Source organism: Chanos chanos, chromosome 1 (genome assembly GCF_902362185.1).
Source record: "Chanos chanos chromosome 1, fChaCha1.1, whole genome shotgun sequence".
Taxonomy (NCBI): domain Eukaryota; kingdom Metazoa; phylum Chordata; class Actinopteri; order Gonorynchiformes; family Chanidae; genus Chanos; species Chanos chanos.
In genome coordinates this window covers 50,393,522-50,408,432 of record NC_044495.1, presented here as the reverse complement: position 1 = coordinate 50,408,432, position 14,911 = coordinate 50,393,522, and the positions used below count along the sequence as shown (strand labels likewise).

The following is a 14,911-nucleotide window of genomic DNA, read 5'->3' as shown; positions in this document are numbered from 1 at the left end:
TACAGATCATTACACAGCACTGTCTTAGAATGCGCTGCGTCCTTCATTGAGAGACATCTCCACTTTACATCCGCGAGATATTCTTTAAGAAAAAAATAGATCATTGCACACCCTCCTCTAAAACACCCCTCATATCTCCCAGCCTAGGGCTATGAGGTAATGGAAACCTTCTCTTTGTGCCAAGTGTCAATATATGATCTATGGTGTTTGGTTGTTGCTAAGAATCTGTGGTGGTGCTGGTCCAGACCTCTGGGGAGGAGGCGTTGACTATTTTCGAGAACACCAAGGAGTTCTAGACGAAACTTTTTCCAAAGCGAACCCTGTTTTGAGCATTACCAGGCAGTCCTTGAAGCAGACCTGAGCCCAGAACCCAGAGCCCAGTTTTTTTTTTTTATTTAAGGGCCTATTTTACTGCTGTTTTTGGCTCATACAAGCCTAGCAACAAGGCCTGTGATTGGATGTTGCTTCTGACGTTGACTGTCAGTAGTTTTGCATTTGTCTCAACCCGTGATAAGTAGACTAGTGTGTCTTTTCATGGCCCACTGTGAATAGACTGGTGAACGACTTGACGCAAAAGGGTGGGCCGTGTTTGGGTAATTAGGCGTGAATGGGACTGTAGTGACTAAATGCTTGCTCTTGTTAAGACAGATAACATCAGCTTTTAAACATTTGGTTTGATTTTACATTCTGGAAGGAATAACGCCACACAGTTTTCACCAGTGCTTCTAAAAATAGCCAGATCGTTAGCAACTGGCCGCGTTTGGTTGGGTGGGCGTGTTGACCGGGGTCACTCCTCTCCTCAAGGTGCTCGTTGGTGATCACTGATCGTCAGGCTCCTATGCTGTAGTCACGGATACCGTCAGGAATTGCGCTGCTCTCTGCACATACCGTGAGACTCGACAATCCTGCGTGTAAAACAGTGCAGCTTTACTGACCGTGCTTCAGGTGGCTGCCCTTTGAAGGGAATCAAGAGCAACTTGGTGTCCCAAATTGGGGAGACATTGCTAGGAAAGAAAAAAAAAAAAAATCCAAACAAAGCAAAAAAAAAAAAAAAAAAGCCAGTCTCAGTTTATACGAGTTGTATGTGTGTCTTAAATATTGTGAAAGTTTTCTCTGTTTCTACAGACGAAATAGGGGACCTCATCTCATTCTGATTTGTTCTGACTGGTCATGTATGAGAAAGCATGTGGTAGATAAAGACTGCGGTGCAGGTGTATGGGACATTGCTTCCTTGTGTGGTTTTTATACCTGTACCCATTATCACCGTACTCACTTGTCTCCATAATGGCCGTAACGTGTTGTTTTTTTTTCCCTCTTTCCCTGGCTGTCATTTCATTTGCAATTAAAAAAGCAAGACACCGGGTCGATGTAGACTGTTCTGCATGACCCCTGTGTTTTGTATGCAGGTTTAGAGGTGTGTTTACTAGCTGAATATGTGCATTGTGTTGGTTTTTTAATTACCCCTGCACCTGGATCTCCTGGAACTGGAGATCCACACATTGTCTTCCACCTCCCTAGGCTCCTGGTCTTGTACTTACCATGGAAATTGTGATTGCTAGGTGTTTTTCAGACAGAGAATAATTTCCCTCACTGCCCAGTGTGATTTGACCCTAGCTCCTCTAATTACTCACTCCCACGTTGTCATGTGACTTGGAGATGGCATGTGAGGACCTGGACAGTCATAATCACGCTGCTCTGTTGTTTCCCAGGCCCCAGTCTTCTGTCTCTCGGTTCTCTGCTGTCAGACCTCAGCAGTTCTCTTGATGATTGTATTACACTAGTTGAACAAAGCTGTGAATCTTGATCAAACACAGAAAATGAATTTGAGAAAGGAGAAGACAAAAACAAGAGATAGACCTTATTTTTTTTTTTTTTTTTTTAAAGCGAAGGAACGAAACCGCACAACAACTCCGCCAAGGCTCTTATCCTTTCCGACGGACAGATTAATCCTGAGCAGATTTGTATGGAAATTTCACACACCGGAGACATTCCAAAAATTCCTAGATATTAAATATTGGTTCGCAGGCTATCTCCCCCCCCCCCACCTCTTCCAAACCCGATAATTCTTCCTTTTACCTTTTAATGCTGAAAGGGCATAGAAGAAATGCAAGTCTGTATTCCAAGGAAAGAGAAACAGGTGGTGCTGTCTGGAAGCATACAGGATGGATTTGTGTGAAAGCACAGGCATAAAACAGAGCTGGCAGCCGTCAGCTAACCAGCTCCCAACTCTCTCAATTTTTTTTTGGCTCGGAGCAACACATGCTTTCATTATGAGGTGAATTGAGAGAAGTGTTGAAAAGTCGCTGGAACGTTTTTTTTTTGGGGGGGGAGTAAAGTAACACATTCGAAAAGTCTACGTCAGATAAAATGTTACATTCAAAAAACGATGATTTGAGGATCATTCAACACATGCATGCACAGCAATGCTTGACCATAAATCACATCTTGGTATCATTGCTGCCAATGATCCTAATTTCTACTCATAAAATAATTAGAATTAGCAATTCTAATGCCTTTTTGAGCTGAGGTTTAATTTGGAGAATCCTAATTTGGAGTATCATTTGGAGATCACATAAGGGACCGCCTTACATTTCCCCTGGTTTAAAATCTGTTCTGCTGTGTTACTGAGTGATCATAGCATTCTGCTGTCTTCACCTTTTTCTGTTAACATGAACCATTTTCCATTGTTATTCATCATTTCTTTACCATTTGTCATTAAGGCTTTGGTGCTTTAGAAGATGACGGTTATTTACGGTGTCCAGACGCACTCTCTTTTTTTCTTTTCTTTTTTTTTTTTTTGAGAGATGAAAAAGAACAAGAAACATAAATACACAGCGTTCATCGCCTTGCTGTGAAACATATGCGGCATCGGGCGAGGTAGACGAAGAGAGATGTGATAAACAGAAAAATGCATGAATTAAACTGCGGCTTGGTGTACTCTTTAAACAGTTACAGGCAGTTAGAGAGAGCCGAGAGGAAGCTTAATCATCTGGAATTTATTGATGATGGACTTTGAAAAGCTGTAATCATATCTATCTCACAATTCAGTGTTTAAACCCCCTGCCCACAACTTATCAGTCTAACCAGTACATTTGTGGTAGATTCAATTAGTTACTTAATTAGCGTCCAACGTGCAATTAATTAATTTATTGTAAATGATTTAATTTGGAATGAATTAATAAGTCAAAGTTAAGCAATAGAGATCATCGTGGATGAAAGTCGGAGTGAGAGAGGTCTCATTGTAAATTGTTGATTATATTGAAATTGGCAGCTACCACATCTCATGCAGTAGGACATCTGATCTTTTCAAATGGCTTTAAATCACTCAGAACAGAGATTTTGCTTTGAAATGTAGAATCTCTTTTCACGTAGTAGCTAACAACAAACATGAAATGTTGGCTGGGGATCTTAATGGGATAAGCTGATGACATGAAAATTGTATTTGTCCACATCTGTTTCATGTAATGTGTTTTAAATTGTTATCGCTGACTGGCTCCATTTTACGCTTTAGATAAAAAAAAAAAAAAAGTGTTTTTAGACATCACATTCTGGTATCTTTTCCTTCATATTAGGCATTGAAGTCCCTCCTCTTTCATGTTATTAATTGATTCTGGTAACCCCCTCAACCTGTCTTTCCACTGAAGTTTCCCGTTGTGATGAGCAAACACAATAGTTGTGGTCTGGACTGTCCAAGATAAGCTGTCAAAACATCAGTGCTCCTCAACAAATTCACACTGTCATTAATTTGGAAGTGAGTTTGTCACATACACACACACACACACAAACTCACACACATCTATCTGTCTATCTATCTATCTATCTATCTATCTATCTATATATATATATATATATATATATATATATATATATACACACACACACATACACCCACACTTTATTTATTTATTTATTTATTTATTTATTTTTACAATGCTGTGAAGAAGAAAATAGGGTAATATGTCCTCTGGAGCTGGCTAAACCAAGTTTTTTTTCCCCCTCTCCTCTGTCTTTTATACCTTATGTTGTCTTCTCCACCAGGATAAAATCTCATCATTTTTTTTCTTTTTCTTTTTTTTTTTTTGTCTCTTGGCTCACGATCAAACAGCGGTCCTCAGAAATTCATTTGGGATTTTTTTGCCGCTGGCTTTTCACAAAAGCACTCAAGCCACAAGACATCTGTTTTACTGAATTCTTAATGGCTTTGTGTCATCAGAGTGAAGCGCTTTCTCAGTGTATTATTATTATTTAGCCACAAGACACTCATTATAGTTTTTTGAGGTCCACAGGGGAAGGTACTGGATTAGCAGCTACATTATTTGCCAGTATGACTTATTCTGTCTCTCTACTCGGAAATGACTTTCTCTACCAAGCTAATTGTGCCCCAGTCTCTAAATGTCATCAATGCAAACTCCCTCTCCACCACAAAAAATGTACATCATCTCCGTTTGGATAGGTAGACAGATGAGTTGTTTTTACTTAGGCCATGTTTATTGCACTAATTGCTTGTTCACAGAGACCATGGCACTGTAACACTTTTGACCACACACACACGTGCACGCACACGCACACACACATGCACACATGCACACGGGGAATAAGAAACATTTAGTCACGTAAGATCTTCCCACAGTCTCCTGGTGCTGATGGTGCCGTTCAGGGAACTGGGCCTAGCCGCTGAACTTCTCCACTCATTAAACTGAATCATCGCCAAAGGCATTTATTAGTAGGTTATGAATCCTGAAAGCCGTGGGATTTTTTTTTTTTTTCTTCCTTTTTTTTTGTCCGTCAGACTGATTTTATACATCAGAAAAAGTTTCACATAGATTGTAAAGCATGAAAAAAAAGAGGAAAGGTTCGTTTAAGAGTTGTACAGTGTGTGTCATAAAGTCTGACTGGCTTGTAAATCCTGGAAATGATGATGTGGCTTTTCATTACAGAGGAAGACAAAACAGAGCTCTGTATAAGCTTGGCCAGAATTCGTTTTTTGCCCCGTGGTAGTCCGTTATGCAAAGCCCCATCGCCAAGTAACGAGAAGAAAATTTATAGATTGACCGTTTCGTACCAGCCAGGAGCATTCATCCGACACCTAATTTTCTCTCATGGCTTTCGCCAGTCTACGTGCGTAAGTGTATTGGAAAAGGAAGAGGTGAGCTGGCCGCTGCTGGAATCATTCATTCTGGTGTAATGGTATCACACAGATAATTCTCATACGTTTAGTTTAATGAACAAGGTTACTAATAAATGGGCGTCGCCCATCCATTTATAGATTAAGCAGTGTTTGTGATATCTGAGACAGCTTTACTTTAATTACTGTAGAAGCGAGAATGTAGTTACTATGTGTAACAATATTGTAGCCAGTGTCATACCTTTAATTATTAGCAAGTACAGTGCACTATTAAGAAAACTGACATTGCATATTTCCTTGTGTATGCGTATGAAAATTATATACCGTAATAATATAAATTGTGTCATGAAATATGTCAGAGCTTGGAAAATGCAGTACCTAGTGGTTTGGTGAAAATCAGGGCTAAACTCATTTTCATGCGGTGAGAGAGTATAAAAGGGGCACCGTGCACCTTTCCCTGGGCAGATGTGACTCAGAGTCTACTTACAGTTACCAGCCAGGTTCAGGCAAAGGTTTGTTAGTTTCACACATGTGCTTTTGTACAGTTGAAAATTAGCCCGCGGGGCCTCAAACTTTTAGTGCCATTTATCAGCCGCTCCAGATTCCCTTTCGCTATTGAAAGAGTGAACTTAATGAACACTAATCTGTCTTTTAGCGCTTGTAGTGGAAAGGAAAAATGATATTAATTTTTATTGTGAGCAGACATCTGAGGCATATTTTCTGTAATTAAAAATCAGGCCGCATAATTGAAGTACCTGCACTTTGTCATGGTGTTGGGGAAATTACATGCCATGATATGAGTTGTTTGTTCGTCCCACGAAATTTGTTGTTTTATTTATTTGTTTTTTTTTTTTTTCTCTCTCTCTACCCCCTCTCTCTCCCCCCCTTTTCGCCACCTCTTCATATCCATTAGTTTAATGAACACTCTCCAATTTAGCTGCTGCCATGAACATGGCAACAATATTGTTCTCAATGCGCTGCAAAGCATGCTGTGCTCTCATTAAAATAAATGGCAGTAATCAAAGTGCGTGGCAATTAACAATGGATCATGGAGTGTTTTTTTTTTTTCCAGTTTTGGTGGCAAGTCGAAAGTCTCTGGTTCAGTTGATGATACTTTACCTTCTAATGGTCTCCTAAGAGTCAGTCATGAAGTGTGGTAAACCCAAGAGAGAGAGAGAGAGGGAGGCACTGAGTAAACAATGTCTAATAGATCAGTGCGTCTACTGCTGGCTCAAGTCAAAAACTTTTGTTGGCTTCAAAGTCAATCAAAGTACATTAAAGTTTTAATTGGACAAAGAAACAACAGTCTAGTCTCAGAGCGCAGTCGAAATCTGTTCTGAACCGCAAACCATCGACGACAAAAATGATAATAGTTGGAAAGTTTTGCAAAACCTTCTCGTCACGGTGTGAGAGAGTTCATTTTTGTGATCAGATATCATTAAAACTGAAGAAGGCCCTGTAGGTTTCCTCCTAAACCCAATCCATGGAAGCTTCATTAATCATCAGTTTTTTTGTTTATCATGAATAACCCTCTCACCTCTCACCCTCTAACAAGACCTGTCCACTGGCTGGAAGTCCTGTCAGTCTTGTTTTAGACCGGATGGCTGGAAGTTTTTTTTTTTTGTGTTCTGAAGCTAAGGTGGCCACAGACCAGGTCCTTAGTATGCTTGGGAACAGTTAAACCTGTCTTTCTCCCATCACTGCCTCCTGCTCACATATACATAAGCCTGTACTGGAGAAATGTGGGGACAAGCAGAAATAACGAGCGTTTATGTGGAGCATCCTGACCTCTGCGTCGCATTTCTAAGCCCGCTCCTGATGGGGAGGAAGAATGACACCCAATGTACCTGATCTTAAACACGTGATGAATGAGTAGGAAAGAAAAACAAAAACTAAAATCACATACGAGCACAGTGGAATCTGATTTTCATTTTAATGATGGAGAGGCATTCTGGGAAACGGTCCAGCTCTTAATTGCGCTAGCTGACCTAAGTTGCATTAGATGACAATAAATAAGAAGAATAAATTAGATAAAACAAAGCCTGTCTTATGTTTTGCATTATGAATGCCCTTCTGACTGACTGAGGGGCTTTGTGTGTATGCATATTGTGTGTTTATTTGTGTGTGTGTGTGTGTGTGTGTGTGTGTGTGTGTGTTTTGAAGGTAGAATTTGTGCATGCCCGTAGCAGATCCTTAAAAACCTTGCCAGTATATTACTGAATATTTGCTGTGCTTTTACTGCCCAGCAGCTGTAGTATTATCAGCAGTTACCAGCACCTCTTCACTGTTACATTGTAACAAACCAAACTGGAAACAGTCTAAATGTAAAAGGATTTAAATTAAGTATGAAACATTTATTTCATCTTAAACACTTTCAACATAAGGGTTTTTTTCCCTTTATGTCTATATATATTTATGTGTATTCTCAGGGCACTGGAAATAAGATTGAAATGAATTATTCTGCAGATATATTTGTGGCCCGTCTCTTAAACTCACTTAGCATACAGGACTTAATTTAATCTAAATTATATGAGCCTCTATGAAAAGAGAACTTTCGAGTGTGTCAACATAAACACAAACAAGTCCAATACAAAACAGTGTCAGGGATACTGATGGCAAAGCTATGCGCATGCCTTTATGAGACATATAAACAAAATTTACTACAAGAATAATTTTCCAAAAGCATCCCTGCAGAAGTGTAAGGCAGTTTTTTTTTTCCCTTTGGTTTTTTTTTTTCTGTACTTCGTTCAGATAAAGAGCTCCGCCCCTTCCATTTCATTAAGACCAAACGACCGAAGTTCAGTCTCATATTTAGCCTTCATGCCTTGTCTTCTTTATGTCCTCATCCTTTTCAGACCTTGAACATTCTTTCACTGCCTTGTTTCTTTCTCTCTCTCTCTCTTTTTTTTTTTTTTTTCCTCTGAAGCGACCGTTTCTTATTAGTCTCTTTATGTGAATAAGGTGTAGGGCAGTTGATGGGAAATTGAATAGAAAGGGAAGAAGTGTGGCCTTGGGTTTGTCTCTGCGTCTTTTAAAATACCTTCTCTTTGTTCTCCTCCATCCCTCATTGTCTCAGGTTCCTCGGATAGGAGTGTGTGTTCGTCGGCTGCCTGTCTGGATCGACTGAGATAAAAAAAAAAAAAGACCACTAATGTTGCAGATACAGTCCTCTCTTTCTTTCTTTCTTTCTTGCTTTCTTGCTTGCTTTCTCGCTTGCCTGCTTGCTTCCTTTGCCTTGTTTGTGCTTTTGGGAATGCATTGGGGATGCATTAGATGTGCAATATGCATTAGATCAAATGTTCTTTTGGGGTTTTTTTTGTCGGGGTTTTTTTTTTTTCTGTAGCACATTTGGATGCCCTCTGATGCTTTACCAATACCTGTCTGTCATGAGAGACACACATACAGAGACAGTCAAGAGACGACATGCAGAATACACACGCTCAAAGTTTTCTTTTTTTCGTGCATTTTTACAACTGAAGTGTTTGAGTGCAGTCTGACATTTGGAAAATAATTACAGTGCTATGGAGAAAAAAAAAAGTTATTACTCAGATGTCTAGCGCTGCTCACGCAAATTGTCAGCGAGGATTTATATAGCTTCGAACATATCTCCAAGCCCTGGGCATGAGCCCGAATCCACTGCTTCTTGTGCTTGATGGAAGCTCACTAAAAGCACTTTACAGAAATCACATTCCTAAAGCTAATATTGAACATGCTCCCTCTTAAGTGGAATCAGAGGCTTTTTATCAAAACTCCTTTGGGCTTAGTCCTCTGTGCGGACCGTGTGTGGAGCGCGGTTACGGAGACGCTCGGAGAGCGCAGGTGCTGCTGAGACAAAGAATAAATTAACAGCAGCCCAATTCTTAACTGTCAGCTAATTACGTCGCTCTGTGTTCTGTATGCCTAAGACTTATCTATCTTTAATCATCTGAAATTTTACATCATGTGACCGCCCTAAATGAATGTCAGCATTACAGTCAGACTTAGTGAAACAGACATGTAAAGGAAAAATGCACGAATTATGCCGTTTGCCTTCATAAAAAAAACAAAAAAAACCATAATGTTAAATGAAAAGCAGTGTTGAGTGTCCCTGAACTTTGACTTTTGACTGCCGGTCTGAGGGATGAACCTCCCGTGCTGGACACGCGCCTCGCGGGCTGATTGCGTTTGGCTTCCGATGCTAAAGCGGTGGACATCAGGTGGCAGGGCATCAGTGATTTAGCTGAGCGTTCTGACAAGTGACAGCTTTATTATTGTTTTTCCAGCTCTGCATGACAGCGCGATGACAGGGACCAAAACAGACGTTGACCCCCATGTTGATTCCCCCCCCCCCCGTTTCTCCCCTTGTCCTCCTTAGTTACTCTTTACAGTTTCCAGATCTCTCTTCCGTTCCTTCTGCTTTAATTGCGACGTGTAAATGTCATTATCACCTCGGTGCGTTTCTCACTAAGTGGTTGGATTAGCTTGGTTGAACCTGATAATTTCTTAAAACGGGTTCAACGCCGGGAAGATAACCCTCGGTTGTCCTGCTTGTCATTGCTGGTGTCTTAAATGCGTGCACACGGATGATGAGCTTCAACATTCAAGACAGCAAGATGTAGTCAGCAACTTGTGGTGTTTTTTGAGTTGATGTTTGTTATTGTGACAGGTACCCGGTAACAACTGTGCCTGGTTTTATTTTCTGTGTGCGCACATGCATGCGTGTGTATGTGTGTGTGTGTGTGTGTGTGGTGAAGTTTGCAATTAGCTTACCCTCCCCTCTATTCACTGGATCTCCCCTTCATCCCTGCTGCTCTGCTCTGCCACTCAGCCTAATTGCTCAGCTATGGAGTGTCTTTGTCGTCATGGAAACTACTTTAATATCCCTTTATTGGACATCAAGGCCTTGAGTCATCGCTGGCCAATGCTAATACAGGAAGCGGATAGAAACAAACATTAGCAAAAATGGGTTGGAGGTTGTTTTGGAAGAAAAAAAAACATCACTGAAATAATTCAAATGCTGTCCTTTTTGAACAGTGGTGCTTAATGCAGAAGAAATGGTCAGGGTTGCATGGTTTCAACAGAGAGACTTCCTCAAAATGTATTATACTAATAGCCATTTGTACATTTGCTCTTATTATAAGAACCACAAGTAAAGCTTTCAGCACTGTCTGCCCCTGCAGCAAGTCAGATTGATTTTTGACAGCTGCACTTTCTGGATTAATCACTTTGTACATTTATCAAAACACACACTGTACTCTTAATTTGTAACATCTGAATTCGCAGGCAACGAGGGTAAGTTGGATCACGAACGCGTTTCAGTGAACGCAGGGTACCTCTTACTGTTCCCCCTCTCCTCAAAAGCTCACTTCGGAACCCAGGTCGGCTATAAAAGTGGTTAGGCTCCTTGTCAACGTCAATCCTAATTAGCTTTGGCCCTGACCCCTTGAGTGCGGTCCGAACGCTAACAAGCTCTCCGAAGAATGTTTCCTACGGGTTTTTTTTTTCCCTTTTCTTTTTTTTCCCTCCCTCCATCACGCCGTTGTAGATGGATGCCCTCGTTTGTCAACCGCAATTGTCACTAATGCCGAAGCCCAGGGATCCTTTGAGAAATTAAGACCATGATAATACCGTCGACGATGATGACAGCGATTCAGAGTCGTTCAATGGATAAAATCCCTTCTCAGATTCTCCCCTCGCTCGACCAGAGCAAGCGTTTAGCGTGGCGCCAGCGTACCTGCTGTTAAGGATGGGTCTCTTTATGTTCCATCCCCATTCGGGCCACTCTAACAGACCAGAGTACACTGTTAGAAAGATGGAAATGCAATTAGTCCTGTGAACGACCTCGTGCATTACATTACAAATGCCGGCAGAGTAGTGATTTTAGCCACTTATGGACAAACAATAGCTTTTTCGATAGCCTTTTCGCATGGGGCGAGGGGGGTAAGAAGCATCAAATGAAACTTAAACGAAAGGAAGTTTTTTCTTTTCTTTTTTTTTTTTGTTACTCCCTCCCTCGTTCTTTCTCGTTTTGAAATGCAATTTAGATGCCAAATGGAAAAAAAGAGAAAGTCATGGGTTTCTTTTGGAGCGCCAACTTGTCTGCACCATCACATCACAACTGGGCACAAATTAAATCCCACTGCCTGAAATCTGACGTTTTCAGATCGTTGATCTGAGCCTAATAGCATGCTTCCTGTGTCAGGGAGAGATTTGCGAAAGCTTTGCTTCTTGTTTGTTAGTTTCTTCGAAAGCAACGAACACTACTGTTCATATTTCGGCAGTGCCTGTCTTTCGTTTTGTCTTAACGTCTTAAATCAAATAGTTGTCTTCCTTCCAATTCGGGTAAAATTTCAAGCCCCTCTTCCTCGTGACATTATGATGTCTTTATCTGGGATGGGTTTTAGATTTTCTATAAGCACCGAATGACTTTTAATGGATCATTTGAGAAGAACTGTACGTCCTACATCAGTGTCATTGGCTGAGATCTTGATGATCTCCAGAGGAAGGGAACATGTCATATTCTGCTGGCAAATAGTGGGAAGCAAAAAAAAAAAAAAATGTGGGAAGGAAAATTCATATGCTGTATGAAACACGCAGTGGAGTTCTCCAGAGTTTGGTATTCATCAGTGTATACCGCGAAGGTTAATGGGGTCAAACACATTGATCAAGATTTGTTTTTGGCTAACGTGTGGCTCATTAAAGACATTTAAAGAGAATCGGTTTGTACTCCCTCTCTGATCTCCCTTTACGTTCACCGTGTGTACGCACGCCGTCCCTGGGGCTGCCGGGAAGACTCGTACGCGTGGCGAAGAGCTTTTGAAGTATCGCCATTGAGAGTCCCAGCACGGATGGTTCTTTTTTTTTTTTTTTTTTTTTTTTTTTTTTCTTTCCACATGCAGAGGCCCTTTAGTTTTTTAATCAGAGCTGATTCAATTAAATTATTAATTTTCTGCTCAAGTGTTTTTGAGGAGCAGATATTGAATCAACCGAGAAGAAAGAACCCACCCCACAGAAGTGTCACATTTAATCATGTGATTTTTAGAGAGTGAGCATGTGATATAATTAAGATGGGGTTATAGAATTATGACCACTTACGTCTCTGGCTCTAGTGACACATGCGTGATCTGATTATATGTTTCTCATCACTGCCCGTGCTACCACTGTTCACTTGTCAGATATACGACCTTTAAAAGAAATCCTTCCCTTATCACTTGACCGATCTCTCTCTCTCTGTCTCTCTCTCTCTCTCTCTCTCTCTCTCTCTCTCTCTCTCTCTCTCTCTCTCTCTCTCTCTCTTAGATGTGTGGAGATCATCGCCAAGGAGGGAAGAAGTCTCAAAGAACTGTACCTAGTGTCATGCAAAATCACAGACAACGGTAAGACGATTATGTTCCTCCTACGTGCCCAGGTTTTCATCAAATTCAACCTTATCCAAACAAGCGTATCATGTTTCCTTCAAGGCTTATTTACAGAGCGGAGCTAGTTTCGCGCCTACACATTTTCTCAAGCGGTATTTCCCAAGGAACCATCCAAGGCCCCACAGGAAGGCCTACTGCTTTTAACACTCATTTCAACCAATCAATTGGCATAATAACCACGTTGCTGAATCTGATATTAAAGCTGATGTTAACATACTGAGAAAACACGCTTGAAATTTGAATGAGAACCACATCAACTTTTCTTTATATTCCTCATTGCAATAAAGGGAACCTCATGTTTTTTTTTCAAAGCAAAGATCAGGATTCCCGCTCATGCCCGTGCAGAGGGGAAGAGAGCGTGGTGTGTGTATAATTACAGCTGGGGTGAAACCAGAGGACAAAACCGAGTGTCGAGCCGTTGAATGATTACACCAGGCAGACGAGGCACGCGATGCTGCCGCAGGATGACAGATTGTAATTTGGATGTGAATTAGTGTATGGCAGAGAGCGGCATGCTCTTCTAAGGAGCCGTTAGTTATCCGGGATGCGCTTGTGTCGGAAGCCCCTGCTCGTGCTCTGTTTGTTGTAACGTAGGCACACTGGGGTTTTTATGACTACATGCCATGTACCATGCTGTATTGATCGATCCATTGATTCATTCAATCGATCAATCAATTGATGAAGATTTGGACGTGGGTCTGTGTGCAGGTGGGGTTGCGTGTATGCGTTTAGCATTTGCAACCCCGCGGCAGTCGTTCGGACGCTTTAACATACGTTGGTGTGTTTTCTTTGCCCTCGAACGTTCGCTCCCCCCCGTCAAACACATCATAGGCGCCATTACATAAAGTCATGTCATTTACAATCTCAGCAGGGAGGCCGTAACAATGTACTGTATATATAAATCTGCCAAGGAAAGGCATTGGAAATTCCAGCCTTTAGCGCACACCACGCTGCACTCCACATCGGCGTCCTGATCAGTGTTTTCCAACTCCTTTCCTAATTACAGTCATTATGAGCCAAACATAGTTACTGATCTCGGATCTGTCATTAGAGTGTGTCACGGAGAGGCTTTCGGTCCCAGCTGCTGTTGCTATGAAGGCTTGTCGTAGCTTTATCAGTGTGACTACTCAGCACCTGAGGTAGTTTCTTCTTTTGCTATGTGGTATTGGTGTAAGGTGGCTCAGGTCTTGGTCGAGTTCTCCGTCTTTGTCACTCTGTCGGGCGACTTTATTTTAATGCTGTACCTTTTGGCTTCTGTCACTTAAGGACACCTGTGCAGATTCATTGCTGTCCTTTCCTGTCAACTTTCAACTTTTTTTTTTTTTTTTTTAACACTTCAAAACTAGCTCAAGAATTCACTCAGCTGTTATGATTGTTAGCTGAGGAAAAACGCGATGTGCCCTCTGGAATTTTCCAGCTGCCGCTCTGCACTGAGATCCTTAGTCTGTAAGGATCGTATATTTCACTGAGAACATGTATATCCATCACATACACCAAAAAAAAAAAAAGTCCTGGTTTTCCCTTGAGTGAGCTCTGATACTTGCCTTAATGTATTTCTCAAACCATTTAAGGTAATTATATTTAAGTATGGTATTAACGTATCCAGTCGCTCAGGGCTCTTTGTGCCATTTGTTTTATCTCAACAGAGGCACCGCTGACCGTAATCGCTCCCAGTAAACCCCCTACCCCACCCCCCATCGACCCCTTCATCCAAACCCGTCGAGGACCAGGGGCTCAGTGTCTTGATAAATGACCACAACATCAAAACAGTACACTAATGAAGCCAGCAGAGGGGCCTAGGAATGCACATTAAATATCTTCTCGCTTTGCCTTTTTGACCACTTGAACAAGATTAATTTTAGATACCCGATCTCCGCTTTTCAGTAATTACCTTAGGCCTCGTGCCCACTAATGTAAGGTCCAGCTCAGGCCATCGTCATCATCAAACGATATCACTCCTCTGCGGCCAAGTAAATGCTTGTTCCCTTGTTGCTCTCTCTCTCTCTTTCTCTCTCTCCCTCTCTCTCTCACCCTCTCCCTCTCTCCCTCTCTCTCTCTCTCTCTCTCTGTCTCTCTCTTTCCCTCTATCTCCATGTCCCTCTCTTTCCCTCTCTCTCCATGTCCCTCTCTCTCTCTCCCTCTCTCTCTCTCTCTCTCTCTCTCTCTCTCTTTTCTGTCCTTAATAGAATGATTGGTGGATTTCCTGGGCTGCTTTTGATAAATCGAATAACAGAAATGAGATTTTGCATCTGCCCAGCAGGGCATTTCTATTTCCCTCCTCCTCTTCCATCTCTCCATCTCCAAGGTTGATTATTTTTTATTAATGGCTTTTAGGAGTACATTTGAGATGTCCACAATGTTCTTCTGTTCAAGTGCTGTTCTTTCTTCC

The 14,911-nt window shown here is 41.5% G+C and overlaps 1 protein-coding gene across 1 annotated transcript in view; it reads left to right on the top strand.

Moving 5' to 3' along the window:
- fbxl17 (F-box and leucine-rich repeat protein 17) overlaps nucleotides 1-14,911 on the top strand; it is a 191,651-nt gene that overhangs the window by 119,915 nt on the left and 56,825 nt on the right. Inside the window, exon 8 of the mRNA XM_030780736.1 lies at nucleotides 12,404-12,480. Coding sequence (XP_030636596.1) covers nucleotides 12,404-12,480 — 77 coding nt within the window. The remainder of the gene's footprint in view (nucleotides 1-12,403; nucleotides 12,481-14,911) is intronic.